Genomic DNA, 18,287 nt, shown 5'->3' on the forward strand with positions numbered 1-18,287 from the left:
GAGCGCCGTTAGACAGCAAACCCTTGGCTCAAGTATGCCTGCTTACACGTGCGGCCGTTTGTCCGCCACTGTAAAGGGCTACTGTTTGCTTGGCGCTCAGAAAACGATGTGTTGACAGCCAGCGTAAAACATCCTATAGCCGCTGCACGGTCTCCATTAGTCAGCAGAACTTTCCAGTCGTAAATACGAGTCCCTGTTGCCCAGTTGCGTGGAGGCAGGACAGGCAGTCATGCAAAACAATGCACGGAAAGTGTGAATTACAGTGCGCACAGCGAGCATTGTAATGGGCTTTTAAAGGCTGCCTTGCATTGGATCACGTTGAGTCCAAATCAGCAACATTTGGGCTCGTTCCTGAAGGGATTTCTCCATAGACAGTAAGCTGGTGCTGAGACTTCTTTGCTTGTTCTGCATCCAGCTTCCTGTCAAGTGTCAAGCCAGGCAAAGCTAACAAATCATGTTAATACAAAAAACATACCATTGATTCTGCATATGCAGTTTTTATGTGGCTCTTGCCAACAGGAGCCAAGGCTTGTCAAGCTCGAATAGCCGCCTGGACGCAACCTCTTCAGAACTGGAGTCAAAGTGTTTGACAGAGATGAGATAATGATCATCGCAAAAGATGAAACAAACACAAGATAATTACCTTGTGCTTGTGGAGGAGCTGTGCGTCACAGAAACATTTCTCAATAACATCCTGAAGCATTTTTGACATCTCATTGCTGCGATCCACTTTAGTGTCTCATGCTACATTTAGACATTAAAACCCTCGGAAGTGCCCCGGTAACGGGAGGCTTTGGCTACACAGTCAAAGCTCGGTTTTCGTATGATTCGCTTTTCATCAAACATTTTAGCTAGCCTCGGTTTTCGTACAGTATTGCATTTAACAAACGAGTCACTTTGCCCGGTACTGGATTGTTCTGCAAAATCTAGTGCCCGAACAAAGCACTCTATGCGTTGCTGAATCACTGGCCATGCATTTTTTGTTATTGAGTACGGCCGCAAAATAATCCACCATGGCAGCGATGAAAGTTGCGATTGCCAGCAATTTCATCAAGAAGCTATGAAACACTATTGACCAATAAGTTTCATACATTGGCCATTTATAATGATTTTGCCTTGTTTTCTGCATGTGAAACAATAATTGTTCTTTATAAAATACATTTCGTATTAATATTTTTAGATGTGTGGAACGGATTAATTGGATTCACATTATTTTTGATGGGAAAAAAAGCGAGATTAAAACGTGACAAGATTTCTCATTTAGAAAAAAACTGTCTCACGATAAAAAACAAATAAATCAATCACACGATAAATGAAAAGGAATTTGCCAGCCTCCATATATTGCCATGTGCGTGTGTCTGTTTTCCTCGTCTCTCGCCTCCAGTGTTCACTCTGTGCATTGGTTGTACCCCTAAACACTTCATAAACAACGGCAAACAGAGTGAGACCTCCTGTCAGTCAAAGAGTGGAACTTCGTGAGGAGCAATACAAGGCAACGTAGTAGAAGTCAGGAGGGAAAAAGATGCTTGTAAAGCCAGTTGCCACAGCCCCCGAGTGGGAATATTCATAATGAGCAAGGTGAGCCCATCAACATGAACGAGCCAGTATGCAGGATTATTTTGAAAGTGGTAGCGGGCAAATACTAATAACAGTCAACACTCACTGAGACGTTTGGTTGGCAAAGTAAATACGGAACAGCCCAAACTTGCTTATGTTGAAAAAGGAAAAGCTAGCGCCTAGCTTTAACATTTCCAAACTCAAAAACAGCAGGAGCAGTAGCAGCAGCTCCAGTATGTAGCGTTAGCTTTTTGGTGGTGGTCTGAGGCATTGCGATGGCGAGTGTGTGGTGAAGCTTCTCGCTAGCCAGGTAGTAGCCGGCCGTGGCGGCCCATATTATTAATCCATCCATCCATTTGCTATGCCGCTTATCCTCACTAGGGTCGCGGTATGCTGGAGCCTATCCCAGCTGGCATCAGGCGAGAGGCGGGGTACACCCTGGACTGGTCGCCAGCCAATGGAAGGGCACATATAGACAAACCCATATTATTAATAACTCCCTAAAATCATTAGACTTCCATGACAAACGGTTAGCTGGTTAGCCGCTTCAAACTGTGATGTATACTTCATCTACTGTTAAAAGTCCAACATTTGTAAAATGACTTCAGACTACGCTTTGGCATCCAGCTCCAGGGGCAGGAGTGCCTTCCATTCTGTCTGAGCAGGAATGTGTCAACAATTGAGGTTGGGTCCCGCCGTCAGCGTAAGAAAACATTTTGGGGCATAGACGGCGCACATTCTTTGCAGCTCAAGAAGCGTCTTTGAGAATTGCGCGTGTCTGATTTGCGCTGCTTGACATGTTGGGAGAGGTCTGCGTATTTCTTTGATGCAATCAGGGTGTGCACAGTGAGGATCTAAACACTGTTAGGGCTCTGTGATCATTTTCTCAGGTTAAACGAGGACACGTCGTCCGTCTGGGATTCGTCTTGATTGCATCCATTACCGGTAGTCATGTCATCAGGGTGGCGTTAGAGATACTGCAGTCTGTGTTTGATTTGTCGGAGACATGGAATGAAAAGGCACCTTCTCGCCACAAAGCTTGCCTTCCACGTGCCTTAAAAAGACACTCAAAGGACACCAAATGCTGCAAAACGTGGTACTTACAGCGCGAGGAGGTTGTTTCTGTGCACCAGCTTCACATTTCAGCTTGTCAATAATTGATGGTCTGCCGCGGTGAGGTAAGGCTCATCAGGCCCGTCCCGCCAGTCTCACAGCCCTGTTTGTTTCAGGAGACAGGAGGTCTCCAGCTGTTGGTGAGGGTCCATCCTGAATGGGGTATCTCACTGACGGATTGGGCCAGCCTGATGCATTCGGACCAGCTGAGCGGTCACACATGTGTGAACCCCGTCCCTCAGACACTTGAAACAGATGTGTTTGAGAGCGTTTCACATCTCGATGCTGACGAGCTTGTGTTGCGTATAACAGGATGCCATATTTGCACGTCCGCTGCCCAGACAGCCTGGGTAGGCTCACTGGGCCACAAGGGAGGATGTGAGAGGAATTTTGGATCAGATCTGTCTGTTACATAAAGCAGCCAATGGCTGATTACGGATGGGAATGACCAAGCCTGAACCCGGGCCAATATGAAGGCAGCCCCTCCATGTGGGCCACAGGATTGCGTGCGCATCGGAGCTCTCAACCCAGCAGGGGCACTGGCACTAATACATAAATGCATGCGCCACCCGACATGCAAACATTCGTGCATCCCTGTGTACACTTCTACTTTCACTTGGTGTCACAATAGTGGAAAACTATTTATGTGTCGCCTCTACAACCTGCAGGAATGAAGAAAAAATGCACAAAATGCTCAAATCGTCATCGAATGATTAATCTGGTAGCCTCTTTCTGCACGGGGGAAAGATTAAACCACCACAAGCATGTGGCTTTCTCTCTCATTAACAGCCAGTGGTGATGACAGCAAACCCACAATGCAGTTCAAAGTCCAACATGTCTGCACTCATGCTGTGATTGACGGCCCACACCGTGACTGATCATGCCTCAGCATGCAGTTGGGCTTACAAATGATGATGATGGAGATGACGAAGTCGCCCACCCATGTTAAATGAATTTGAAAGGGAAGGGTAACAAACTGAATGCAGTCATGATGTGTATTCATGTTTATCTTTGTGGAAATACCACACAGACCACGTCTACAGTGTTGGAATATGAGCTATTTGGTCATGCAAGAGTACAAAAGAGAAAACAAACTTACAGAAAGCTAACAGAATTGTGTGGTTCCAGTGCCTTCCAAATAGTTCCCTTTTCACTAAATGTATGTATATTTTCCACAAAACAAAACCTATGGTCATGAGCTTTGGGTAGTGACTGTAAGGACAAGATGGCGGGTACAAGCGGCCCAAATGAGTTTTCTCCGTAGGGTGGCTGGGCCCTGCCTTAGACATAAGGTGAGAAGCTCTGTCATCCGGGAGAAGCTCGGAGTAGAAGCGCTGCTCCTCCGCATTGAGAGGAGCCAGATGAGGTGGCTGGGGCATCTGGTCAGGATGCCTTCTGGACGCCTCCCTGGGGAGGTGTTCAGGGCAAGTCCGACCGGTGGGAGGCCTCGGGGAAGACCCAGGACACTCTGGAGGGATTATGTCTCCCAACTGGCCATTGTTGTTTATAGTTTTAGAAATTTATAAATCAAATTAGGACTGTCAAGTGATTACAGCTTTTAATCAGATTAACCCGTTAAAAAAGAAAAAAGATTAATCATGATTAATCACCATTCTCAGCAATGTCTGAAATGTACCATTTGAACTGTATTTTATTAACAGAAACCTAAATGACTTCTCTGAACTCTGTTCTCGTTTTTATGCGGGAAATGGAAGATTCTACCCCCCAAGTCGGAGCCCATGGTTCTCGCCTGGGTCAGGGATGAGACCCTGACCCAAGTGGAGGAGTTGAAGTACCTCGAAGTCTTGTTCACTAGTGAGGGAAGGATGGAGCGCGAGACTGACAAGCAAATTGGTGCGGCGTCTGCAGTGATGTGGACTCTGCATCGGCTCGTTGTGGTGAAGAGGGAGCTGAGCTCAAAAGCAAAGCTCTCAATTTATCGGTCATTCAACCTACCCTCACCTACGGTCATGAGCTTGTGGAACAGATTGCGGATACAAGCAGCCAAAATTAGTTTTCTCCGTAGGGTGGCTGGGCCCTTCCTGTCATCCGGGAGAAAGAAGAGCCAGATGAGGTGGCTCAGGCATCTGCTCAGGATGAGGAGGTGTTCAGGGCACATCCGACCGGTGGGAGGCCTCAGGGAAGACCCAGTAAACATTGGAGAGACTATGTCTCTCAACTGGCCTGGGAACGCCTGCTGGGAGGAGCTGGACTAAGTGGCCGGGTAGAGGGAAGTCTGGGCTTCCCTGCTTAGGCTGTGGCCCCCAAGACACCACCTCGCATAAGCAGTGGAGGATGGATGGATGGATGGATGTGCTTAAGTAAACATGTAAACTAGACCCAGCCCCACTCAAGTGAATTGACGGATTATAAAATGACCCTTTCTCCTGCTGGTTCACTCCTCTCACTGCTTGTTTTGATTTACAATGCTGGTTGTTGCTGGAATAAGTCTGGTTCCATTGGAGGGAATACTGTTGTTTCAGTCCAGACGGCCCATTCGTCCATCAGCCGCAAGCCCCTCGACTGGTTCTTAATCACCAGGTGTTTCTCCCCAGGAAGGTGAGCAAGCAGCTGGAAAACAGTGACGTGATGTCACAGCGGGCAAGGGCAGATATTAGTCTGGAGTTATTTTGTGTCTGATGCGCATGTTTTCCCTTGGAGAGAGGTCTCTGGTTGTGTCTCAATTGGCGCACTTACTTACGCTTGGACTTTTGATCACTGAGATTAATACATTTTAAATTATTGTACAATCGAGGAGTGAGGGAAAAAAAGCCGACGATAATGCTCCGTGCAGTGGTTGCAATTTCCCATTAAAGAGGAGAAAAGAAGTGGGTACAGACTGCGATCTTCAGTGTGTCGTCATTAAGTGCGCAACAACAGTCATTGATTTGGGACAGCACTGCATTGTCAACTCACTACACAGTGTACACAGCAGAGTGGTCCCTTCCCAAAGTGGAACCCTATGCGAGATTTGATATGGCACCCCCTTCCATATGCTTACACAAGGGATTGAATGCCATTGTTCTTACAGTTGTCTTTAGACTGTGTTCCAAAGGATTAAGCCAATAGCATTTTAGTATCATTGGTTTATCAATGAAATGGATGGCTGGCATCGTGTCTTGGGAGTCTTTGGATGACTGATATCAATCTCATTAGTCTGCCAGGTGAGCCCAATTAAAAGAAAACTACTTCAAAATGATGTTCCACATTATTAAGCATGCCGCAGGGGGTTTGTTTAATAACATTCACATTGTACTCTGAAGGTCGATGACTTGAAAATGATGATGACTGTCATTTATATTGGCTATTTAGCAAAATCAGAGAAAAATATCATTTACATAATCATGTGTCATTTCTAAGATATGAAACGTGTGTGGCTTACCTGTTGTGTGTTTATCCCTTGCACCGTGACTGTAGGTAGTGTTCTGCTTCCCTGTTCATTTCACTGCGTGTTCCGCTCGTTGTGACTTCCCCAATAAAACAGTAATGTCCTGTTCAAGCAGTCGAAGCGCCTCTGACTGTCTCTTCGGTGATGTGTGAGTGCCACATTATTACAGGGGAATATTTTTAGGTCACTCCACCCTTAGCATTTCGCTATACTGTATGCCTACTGGACTAGCTGGCTCTGGTTTGGTTTGTAGGTGGGTCAAAAGCTTGATGCAAATTGGCATAAGATTTATGCTTGTTGTGTGTGAGAGGTACAGGGGTGCCCTGCGTTTTGTTTTGCTCTGATCTATTTTGGTCTTGACTGAACTGCAATCTTTGCAGCCATGCGGCATGAAGCATGACAGATGATTTTTGAGGGATGAGCAACAAAAGCAAAGATCTTCTTCTCTCTTGTCTTTTTGCAGGGAAAAGCTGGCCTTGGCTCGACTGCAGAGGGAAGTCGCACGGAGCAAGAGCGAGGGAACAATGGTAAAGTACCCTGGAGTGAACGTACACACACACACACACACACACACACACACAGTCAGTCACGTGATGCAAGCTCATCAACCCATCATATAGGAGACCATTAGGGAAATGAAATGTTCCAGAAAAGGCGACAGACTGGCATCCTAATGTTCAGCGAGGCTTCACCGTGCATGCGGGGAGGTCACAAGGTGAAAGCCTGAACCATGTGATGCGATGGAGCTCAGCTGATCGCTCTGACGGCCGCCTGCCTCCGATTCACGTTGCACGATGGGGTGTGTGATTCTTTCCCTGAAGGGGAAACTTGATTTTGTTTTCTTCTTCTTGCCTCGCCTCTCGGTCATGGAGGTCAGAGCACGGGCTCGCAAACCCAAAGTATTCCTCAAAGGCACTTGAGCATATTGTTGCTGCCATGGAGGTTCAAGTACATGAGAATCAGTGAACGTGCACTCGGATGCTTTGAGCACTGATGCAAAGCAGAGTCACATGAAGTCACTCTCGTCCTTCCACGCCACACCACTCAGGCGTACGCGTCCAACTTGTATGTGGCTGCACGGCCATTAGAGTCACATGCAATGCTGTGAAATGGTTACTTGTCTTTCTCAATTTGTTGCCCGGTCACGGCCACTGCTTGCTCACTGTGTGTGTGCTTTATACGCTTACACGCTTTATACGTGCACACTGCAATTCTATGTGCCATATCTGTGTCAGCGCCTCCTCTTGTAACACTAACCTCACCGACCTCCGCCAAGAAAAACATATCACTGGCTGTTCTGCAACTTCCACACAGAGCAGCTCTCACTCGAGCGGCTGCATGACATGCTAAGTATGTCTTTGGAGGAGTGTGTGTGTGTGTGTGTGTGTGTGTGTTGTTGGGTGCGTACGTGGTGGCGAGCGAGGGATGAGTTATCTGTGCCAGACAGGAGGAGGTGGGTGTGTATCACTAAGCTCCATTTGAAATTGGGATTATCCCAGTTGGAGTCCCTTTCTGTCTTTCTCTGGCATTCCTGGAGGCATCACAGCGCCTGGCGAGAAAGGAAAGAAGCTGCATGGAAGAGATAATAACTTGTCAAAATGCTGGCGGTTGGTGGAAAGTGGGAACCAGCAGTGACTTGTGCAGATGCCCACTTCCACACTTCCCCCAACGCCCAGCTCTCTTTGAAAAGCGGACGAGATTAAGCCAGTACAGATTGAAGAGGAAAGTGGCCGAGTGGCTGGCACGTCTCTGCAGGGATGTTTGCACCTCTAGTGGGGCATCATGCAGGTTTGTGCAGCGTTTATGGTGCGGTGTGTGTTTTCTTTGGTGCTCCTGTTGAGAAACGCAACAACCAACTACAGCACTTCTGTTAACGGATCATTTGGGAGGATTGCAAGGATTTGTTGTTGGTGCTGCTGGAATTTTAAAACAAGAAAAACAGAAATGTTTGACAGAAGTCATGGTTGCTTCCACGAGTCCTCCTTCCAACAAGCCTCTTGTGTCCTGCCGAGTCAAATCTAATTATTCATGGGCTGGTCGCCCCCATAGGTTTCCTCTGGAATTCTTCGCAGCCCGGCCCAAAGGTGTGGTCCAGGGGAAGGTCTCAGTCGTTTGATGCCACAGCCTCAGTCCTTCTGAGGGGTGAGGGGTGGGGTCAGGATGTGGGGTTTCCTGTCAGCCTCAAAACACACGTCCACATGTAGACTTGTAAAGGGAGCGGTGCATGCCCTGCAGAGGGGGTGGGGTTCTCCATTAACGAGGCGTTCCGACTGTTGGCTGAGATTATGGCCGCTGGAAACGGCTGTGTAAACAACATGCCTTCAGCAGCGTTATTCTTCTTTGGGGGCTGTGGATGCTTGCTCATACATGAGCCAAGAAAAGAGAGCAGATGCACAAAAGTGCTCCTGTCACGCTGGCGACTGTGCTCGACGGAATCTCAGCAATAAAAGAGTGTAAACGTGAGAAAGTGAGAAAAGCATGAAGACACGTTTTTCCTCTTACAGTGTGAAGGTTAAAGGTGATAGAATACAGAAGGTGTCTGTGGTGGTAATGGTAATGGGGAAGGAATGGTCTGCTCAGTCTTTCGGTGGAGAGAGGCAGTGATAGTAATCTGCCACTGAAAGTGCTCTTCTGTCAGGAGATGATGCTGTGCGTTGGATGATGCTGGTTGTCCATGATGGAAAGGAACGTCCTCCGTGTCCTTTGCTCTGCCACAGATGTCAGGCTGTCCAATGACAGAGCCTGCCTTCCTTTATTCTTACAGTAAGGAAAATACAGACTTAGTGATAGCAATAAAGTGATAATAACCGATAAAATAGTTGACAGAAACATAGTTTGATAATGAATGAGTACAGACAATGTACTCACCAGAAATGAAGAGTTAGTAGTCAGTCAGTAGTCAGAGTGGTTAGACGTGGCATTTTATATGAGCATACATAGCATCGCGTCGAGATTTTAGATTTGTGACTCAGATAGATGTTTTAGTTTTTCGTCCACACGCAAACCTAGGTTTTTGTCCTTAAAAGTGTAGCTTTTGGGAACAATAATAGGCGCAATAAGCAACATTCATTACTGATGGATATCATGTTGTGATGAGTATGACATAACATGCACAAATAAATCGTCCACAACAGGAATGTTGCGATTGACACTGACAAATCGACTGCAAGACACAAGAGGAGTGAGCGCTACAGCGCTACAGTCTTGAAATTAGGCATGAAAATCCATATTATTATTCATATTATTTGTGCAATACATCTAGAACCTCAGCCCCCAAACTGGGGTACGGTACGCCAATTGCAATAGGGGGTACATGAATAAAAATGAAAAACAATTAGCGTCTAACTCTCACAATTACGATTGCGCCTGAAGGAGAACGGAGCAGAAAGGAGACAGACTGCTCTGTGTGCATCATATGAACAAATAGGTTTGCTGATTATTTTGTGCATTGAGAGCGTTCCATCTTGTAGATTCCTTTTATATTGGTGTTCCAGTCCCCACAGGGCGCAACAGTGAGGACCTGTCACTTTGAGCGGGACTTCCTTCCGAAAATGAGGCTTTATCATTGGTTGTAAGTATTTTTGTACTTCGGATACTGCTTCATCGTCATTTTTAAATTCATATTCGTAATTGGTCAAATTCAAGCCATACATGCGGAAGAATGCCAACATCAGACGGAAATAAAAGATATGCAGGATAATTACTTATCTTTTATCAAAATAGAAGCACCCTCTGGCGATTCACATTCAGCCCCAAACGTTCCTTTATCTGCGTAGTAGTTTGAAGAAGTAGCGGTGACTGTGGAGCCACAAGCGGGAACAAATACTGAGCAGAAATGGACAAAGACAAGGGTATTTTGATTGGTACATTTAGCTTCAAAGCCCTGGCAGATGGCTATCTCAACAAGACCAAAGTTATTTGGATCTACTGTCACTGTGATTTGAGTTATCACGGATTACGTTGCCTGCCAGAGAAGCGAGAAGGTAGTGAAGCACTGCCGGTATGTTTTTATTGTCATTTATACAGTAGTACCTTGGCATATGATTTTTAGATGAGATCCGTCTCTCGGCTGATTTTTTGCTTTGAACTGCGAGCTAAAATTTGGGTACGAGCTGCTAGTTAATGGCAGGCCTCGCTGAGGACAGCTATTTGAGGGCTTGTGTCAATGATCATGGCTGATGACGTAGCAGCGCTGGCATTAGCCGTGCACAAGCGAGTCACCGGGAAAGATTATGTATTGTATTGTATTTTTATGAATTGTATAAAACTATGACAGGAACAACATCAAATTAAAAGCACCAACTGAATACAGAGCCACCATCCACCAGTACCAGCCTGGACTTTGCTCTTCAAAGAGGCTGTGTACGACAAATGAACACATACATTAACACTCAATAATGTCATCAAATCTTACCTTTATGCATTCTCACATAGTATCAGCATCTGGGAGCGAATATGAGCTGAAAGAAAAATTGTAAAAATACAGTATAGTAGTCTATCTGTACAGTGTCGGAAAAAATTAGAAGGTGTATTCAAAGATGGTCAACCAAAGAGGGACAAAATGCCGTTTGCATTAAACATGCAAAAACTGGGTGACTGGAAACTGTATATTATTTTTTTAAATAAAATAATTTTCAATATGGATATCCCTTGACATAAAATGTCATGTTTTTATTGTAGTTGCATATCAAATTGTTTACCACAAATAGATTTACATCCCTACTTATTATAGATATAATCTTATTTCTATATGCGATTAAGTGTGATTAATTATGAGTTAACTACGGGGCAAGTGTAATTAATCCTGATTAAATATTTTTATCGATTGACAGCCCTAATGAAAATGAATGCATAGCTCCCTGTGATTCATCTAACTAAACACTAATTTAACCCTCTAGAACACTGACAATTAAGTTATCAACTTAAATTAATTTTTTCACGGGTGCTGATTTACTTTTGTGCAGTGGTAGACGCCCATGCTCGACTTATAAACACGTGCAGTGATAAAAACAAAAACATTCATGTTTTTCTTGGGCTTGACATATACAAGCGCTGATTTGAAAGATGATGTAAACTGCTCAACTCTCATTTAGCGGGGACCGGTGGACTCGGGGGTTCGAACCCAGACGTGTGCTTGGCTGCCGTTGCATAAGGTACAGGCACTGGAAACAATTTTAACCAAGTCACTATGACATGGCTGAAACCGTCCATGCCCTCAAATAATGGCACCACCCATCTGTTCTTCATCAACCAGGCACCAGCCTTCACACCCTCAAGTTAGACATCCGACAGTTAGGTCAGATTTCCGCCATCCATGGCCATCAGGAGCCTATACTAGTCTGATTCAGGGGTAATTAGCTTTTGCTAATTAAATAGTAGTATGACATCCTGATTAATGACCATACATTCATTGTTAAACCACAATGACGGCACCTTGAAGCTGAAGCTCTTTTGTCGAGCAGATAAAGAAATGCCTGGTGGGGCCTCTCGGTCCTCACTGAGTGTTTCTGACAGCCGTTGCCTGAATGTGTTGCAGTGGAGTCTTCTCTGGGGGCTGGACTCAGGTGCTTTCTCTGCACACTGGGCTTATCATCCACGGCCAGGGGGCGCTGGGGAAAGCTGACCTCTCCCTTCACACATTGATCGGCGGACGAGTGCCGACAGCCAGGTGCAAATCGGGTGTTCGCTCCATTGCTCTGAGCCCAGCCGCTGACTGAATGACCCAGAGTGCGTGGGTGGTGCGGGAGGGGGTTCTCCCCTGGCAATGATGAATGGCCACTGGTATGATTTAGCATATTCCTGGGGAGTGTGTATTCTTCTCTGGAGTGCCGGAGGCTGATTAAGAGCAGCGCCACTCTCTAATTGAGTGGCTCTCCATGATAACTGAACTGATGAAGCCCCCTGAGACGCAAAAAACAGTTCTTTTTAGAAAATCTTACTGTATTTTCAGGTTGGGCGATACTGTTGGTATCAATCCAATACCAAGTAATTACAGGGCCAGTTTTGCTAACAATGCTGATGCTGACACTGTGGACGTAAAAACTTTCAAGATCATTGATGTATTTTGTGATTTTTCCTTTAATGATCATCATGATATTAAAAAAAAAACATGACAAAGGACAGGACCCCCAGGAGGGGGCGTGACAGGCAGGGGGACTGCTCTAATAACATTTCTTGACTGTGACTCTCTTGACAGGTCTGTTTGCGTCTTTATTCATGCTTGAACGATGCTGGTGCCAGCAACTCATACAGTGGTTTGTGGGGGCATGTCGGAAAATAACCCACGGAATTAGCCGGAGGATGCCGGAGTACCCGCAGAAAAGCCACGTGCACACGGGAAGAGCATGCAAACTCCACGCAGAGATGCCCCAACGGTGATTCGAACCCTTGATCTTTTGACCAGTGACGGGTGGTGCATTTGGTACCTGGGCCAAAGTGGGCCGACAAGAATTTTTTTCACCAGACACACACATTAGCGCCAGGATTAAAACTCACTGTTTTGATGTTAGAAAATATGCGCTACAGTGGGGTTTCAAACCACGGCGCCTGTCTAGAGCAACAGCCCCGCTAGCGATGCGCCATACCGGCGAATACAATCCTTTACCGAAAAAGCCCCCTTATCTTCAGATACACAGTCACCAGTTCGCTTGGCTTGCATTACTGCTAACAACTTTGAGTCACTGACGAATTTCTGCCGGTGCTTGTAAACACACAAATATGACGAGTGTAAACAGAACGGCTCGATGATTACCGCTTCAGGTAACTCTAAACATCTTCTGAAGCGGTTGACAATCAATATTTACCTCATGACATGACAAAAACATAAAACCTTTTAAGTAAAATACATCTACTTGCTAGAGGGTTCTCAGTCAGTGGGCGTAACTTAGAACAGTTTTGCTCTGATCAACCAATCAGAACAGGGAGCCTGCAAGCCGGCATTGAGGCAAATCATAGTCGATTCAGAAATCTGATTGCTACTGTGTATGTGAAAGCAACCTCGCCAGGATGTCTGGGAATTTGGTTCGGAAGGCCCTGGGGGAGATAACATTGGCATGGCAACACATAGAGGCTGAAATCTGATTGGACAAAAAACATCTAACTTACACATACACTACTGGAAGCACTGCAGTCAAGAAACATGAAGATAGACTGTTGGGACTAAATTCTACAATTTAGGTTTGAAATGTCGATCAGTGCTTCTTAGGCCAGCGGAGAAGGCTTTGCTGGCCCTGAGCGCACACCATTGCTTTTGACTGCTAACCATGCATGCTAACCAATAGGCCACCATGCAGCCCACCCGTAATGTATTGATCCAAATGTCTTCAGCAGAAATGACTCCACAACACTCACACACTTCAGTTTCTACTCAGTAAAACATACATTGGAGCGTTGTAAGAGTGTTTCGTGTGTTATTATATGAAGATTCTGTGGATTCTTCTCGTTTTTGGGCCCTTTTGTTATATTTGTTTGATAAAAGACCTACTGTGTGCTGCGGTTTCTGCAATTAACGAGGATAAAAACAGTACATGGTGATGTGTCTCGATTGAGCCAGCAAGGCAGCCAAAATCCTCCTTGTGTACCCTTCCTTTGAGAGCACACACACGCGGGCACGCTGGCACACGGGCACGCTGGCACGCGCACGGACACACAGCCCACTTGCATGTTTTATTAATCAGCGAAGAACCCGCACGGTTGATTGTGTCCCTGATGTTTGCTTTAACAACGAGCCAGAGATCCGCTCCCTGGTCTGTTGATTACAATCTGAATGAGGATGGGAGGTGTGGGGATCTGCGTAATGAGGGCTTATTATCGAGCCCCCCCCAACCCAAAACTGTTCCCTGCTTGAAGATGTATACACATCCAGACGGACATGGCGTGACACATTTAATCTGATCATGCTTTGATGTAGATGTTCCTAAATGGGACTGGAAACAACAAGCGGAGCCTGAGGTCCCTAATTCATTTAGAGTCCACTGTGGATCTTTGGGGGCACGGGAGTTTGGAGGGTGGGGGTGAGTGCTGTTGTGTCTTCTCGTTATTCATCCTGGATGGATGCCATTATTTTTTAATGCAGTGCAATTTCAGAAACAGACTTCACTTGCAGACTATGTAACGAGCATGCTCTTATTATATGACTTGTGAGTCTTGGGGGCACGTGGTGATAAATGTTTTCATCTGTAGAGGGTCATGTGTTTTTTTTAAATCATACAGTAGATGAAACCAGCCTTGTCTGCGATGGAGGTCAAATTTTATCCTCAAAGACCCAATCTGGGTTTATTGCATGTGTATGGCTCAGCAGCTTCCGGGCCATTTTCTAAATGACTTCTCGTCTCTCCTTTGACGTGTACGGCCATTTTGTGATGCCTGCAACACGGCGCCCTCTGCAGGGAAAAGCTAGTATTACGTCTTATAACGGAAAAGGGGATCATTTGTGTTGAACGGAAGAAAAAGTCCTTCTATGCCATTAAAGAACACTCCGAGGAATAAAAGCCGTTCCGCGTTCAACATTTCGGAGTCAGCCTGGCGTATTTTAGTGGATTTGTGGAAACATAAAGATATGCTAATGTTGGATTTAACAGCTGAAATTATATATTGAACAAAAGCAATTCAGGGCTTTTACTGCAACGAGACTGTAAATTCTGTCGTGTCATTAACAGGGCCGGTTCTCGGCATAGGCATAGACATGTGGGGGTGGGGGGGTGCATACACATGCGCGATAAGCGAGTTTACTTCATGGCATGGGTTGTTAGTCTGCACTTTGTCAGGCCTCTACCCTGGGACCTGTCCCACCTGAAGGCTCAACTCCTGGAAGTCTGTTACATGCAGTCTCCCCCCTGTGCGTGTGCGGCCGAGGAAAGCTCCCACTGGGGAGAAACCACCATCAACTATTCCTCCAGCTGGTTGGACAAATATATTACACACAAGTTTCTTTTTCACTTGTTGTTAATTATGAGTTGTCTAACGGGTCGCTTTCTCTGTTTCCTCAAAAGTGTCTCCACAGCCCAGCTCCCCACCCCCTCAGTAAACATCCAATCACTGTTAGTATGCCATGACGCAGCGATGTGGTGTCAGGTTTCAAAACAGAGCGCAGCAGCATGGCCACGGAGGTGAGCGATGAGGGGGGCGGTCTCGTGCTGTTTCTGGCGGTTTTCACCTCTAAAATTTTGATGGGCGGGGGCAATTTCTCCCAGAGTAGAGCCGGCCCGCTTATTAAGGTTGCTGGCATCAGTCTTTCAGCAGACATAAGATGATTGGTGCTTAATACTTCCGGCTTTTACCCGAGCCACGTGGGCATGAAAAACGAGGGAGTTGAACAGTACTGAGCACAGAAAAACGCTTTTCTCTTTTGCCATTCAAATTCCACTTCTTTTGTCAAAGGATGCTTGCTTGCAGTTTCAATAAGAACCCATAAGGACCTCGCCAACGCTACTACTTGTTTTTCTTCTTGGCCGGCGGCATACAAATATCATTTAATGGGGCAGCAGTCTCAGTAGGGGCGTCGTTTTCAACGCCCAGATGACATTATTTTTAATGTTAATAATTGCTTTATTAAAGAAAAAAAAATGTTTTTCAGAAGGCATAATTTTATGAGAAACAAACAAAATAAAGTACGTAATTTTAGCAAAATTAGGTTGAGGAAAAATATATATGTGAATAAAGTCAAAATATTTGAGGAATAAAGTCGTATCATGAGAAAAAAACAAGAAGAAAGAAAGAAAAAAATAATAGCAAAAATGGAAAAAAGGAGCAAAAGAGCGACGTTCAATACTAATCATGCTTTTTCACCTTTATCACAAAGCTGTTTTCTACACGTGTTGCTTTACAAGCTATCAAAGAGGTAGAGTTGCATCCTTTCATTTCTCACCTTGTGGCCTTCGGTGGAAAAGGTTTGGACACCCCCGCCCTAATGTATATTTGCAGTTGGACAAAATCAGCTATTTTTATTTTTTTGACAACGTAGGGCTACTTTGTCATTGGTCTGTGATGCGAAAATTAGTGTGTGTGTGCGCGTGGGAGGAAGTGCGTCTCCCTTATTCGGCCGCTAGATGTCCCCCTCATGCTTACCAGCAAAGTGCAGTAAAACGACAACATGGCAAAAAAAAAGAAAAAAGAGACAGAGAGAGAGGTTGAGCATTTATTGAAGTCCACAAGGATTGAGAGCAGCACCTTTACCTGCATCATGTAATGAAATAAAAGCTGGGTAAAAAAGTGTATTTACAAGATAATTCTCTGTTTGATGAAGAGAGGTATGAATTTCATTATGTTCATGACCCCTTAGTCTGCAGTGGTGCAGAACTGCATTTTAGCAGAATGAGAAGGTCTTTTTTTGATATTTTTACATGTTTTATTTATATTTAAGACATAATGATAAAATGCATAACTGAAAAAGTAAAGTAATGAAAAAAAGTTTAAATGCTGATATAATAATATTCTTTATCATATACAGTGGTGTGAAAAGCTGTTGCCCCCCTTCCTGATTTCTTTTTTTTTGCATGTTTGTCACATTAAATGTTTCAGATCATCAAACAAATGTAAATATTAGCCAATGACAACACAACTCAACACAACATGCACTTTTTAAATGAAACTTTTTATTATTAAGGGAGAAATAAATCCAAACCCACATGGGCCTGTGTGAAAAAGTGGTTGCCCCCCCCAAAAGAAAGTAATTGAGATCTATCAGTGTATGAAAGGTTCTAAAACCATTTCTAAAGCTTTGGGACTCCAGCCAACCACAGCGAGAGCCATTATCCACAAATGGCCAAAACATGGAACAGTGGTGAACCAAAATGACCCCGAGAGCGCAGCCACGACTCTTCCGAGAGGTCACAAAAGACCCCGCAGCAACATTCAAAGAAGTGCAGGCCTCACTTGCCTCAGTTAAGGTCAGTGTTCATGACTCCACCATAAGAAAGACACTGGGTGGGCAAAAACGGCCTGGAGTTCCAAGACCAAAACCACTGCTGAACAAAAACAAAATGGAAGCATGAATTGTGCTGAAGGAGAATGTCCGGCCATCTGTTGGTGACCTCAAGCTGAAAGCAACTTGGGTTCTGCAGCAGGACAATGATCCAAAACACACCAGCAAGTCCACCTCTGAATGGATGAAGACTTTGGAGTGGTCTAGTCCAAGTCCTGACCTGAATGTATTCTTAGCATATCTACGTTGGGATGCTTTGAGCTCATCTGTGAAATTAAAAATATCAAAACGGTGGAGAATGTTTGGACACTTCTTATTTTTTAGGTAATTTGGCATGAATGGCCGGGTGTACCTAATGTTGTGGCCTGTGCGGGTGACTTGTGTTCTTGCCAGGCGTGTTCCACCACCCCCATCCCCCCAGATGGGAGAGAGCTCACTGGCGACGATCAGCTTCCAACCAGCGGAGCGTCTGTGACTTTGAAGTGCTTAGTTTGAGGACAGGCCTCTTTTGGGGAGCAGATAGCAGAAGCTATCAGACAGCAGAATCCAATTAATGGCTGAACAAAGATCTCTAATTCCAGACTGGTCTTGGTGGATAAAACTGCGTATGATGAGACCAAGCTGTCTTTACATGCAACGAGTCTCTCTGTGGACCGCTGGGTGTCTCTGCATGTATTTGTTGTGGATTGCAACCCAGGAAAGTTCTAGTTAGGTTGGGTGTACCCAGCCAGATTTGGAATTGGGCCCAACCAGCAGTGCTTCAAAGGTACACACATGCTGCAGGTACCGAGTGCATGCAAGGTCGCAGGGAAAACCTGGACTGGTTTTTCGGTGTACGTGGATGCTCTGCGTAAGAACAAATGGAATGGATTGGATAACAACGCACTGGAGGGGCTCCCCCTACCTTACACTGTGACGTCAAGGGCAACGGACGAGACTTATGGTCAATGCAAGTGAATGATGGCTCATGTTATGCCCACTTTGTATTGAATATGTCAGCAGGTTTTTGTAGGGATTGTGGACACACACGCACAAAAATGGACAAAAACTATCTTTGACCAAAAAAATAATTATTTGGAAACACAAATTTTTTTTGGACACCAAAATATATATTTCTTTGTATTAGACACGAAATATATTTATTTGGACACAAATAATATATATATATATATATATTTGGACAATTGTTGGACAAGAAAATATTATTTTGTATTTATTATTTAGGACAAAAGTATTTTTTGGACACACAAAAATAGAAACAAAACACCTTGTGGCAAAAAATATTTATTTGGACACAAAACAAATGTT

At 44.9% G+C, this 18,287-nt stretch overlaps 1 protein-coding gene across 7 annotated transcripts in view; it reads left to right on the plus strand.

Annotated features, from left to right (window-relative positions):
- LOC129167830 (nck-associated protein 5-like) overlaps positions 1–18,287 on the plus strand; it is a 99,632-nt gene that overhangs the window by 35,499 nt on the left and 45,846 nt on the right. For all 7 annotated transcript variants that reach the window (XR_008566849.1, XM_054769322.1, XM_054777531.1 and 4 more), the window contains one exon: positions 6,522–6,585. Coding sequence is in view for 6 of the 7 variants with exons in the window: in XM_054769322.1 (XP_054625297.1) it covers positions 6,522–6,585 (64 nt within the window). In the remaining variant the exon portion in view is untranslated. The remainder of the gene's footprint in view (positions 1–6,521; positions 6,586–18,287) is intronic.

This window comes from Dunckerocampus dactyliophorus, chromosome 1 (genome assembly GCF_027744805.1).
Source record: "Dunckerocampus dactyliophorus isolate RoL2022-P2 chromosome 1, RoL_Ddac_1.1, whole genome shotgun sequence".
NCBI classification, from domain to species: Eukaryota; Metazoa; Chordata; class Actinopteri; order Syngnathiformes; family Syngnathidae; genus Dunckerocampus; species Dunckerocampus dactyliophorus.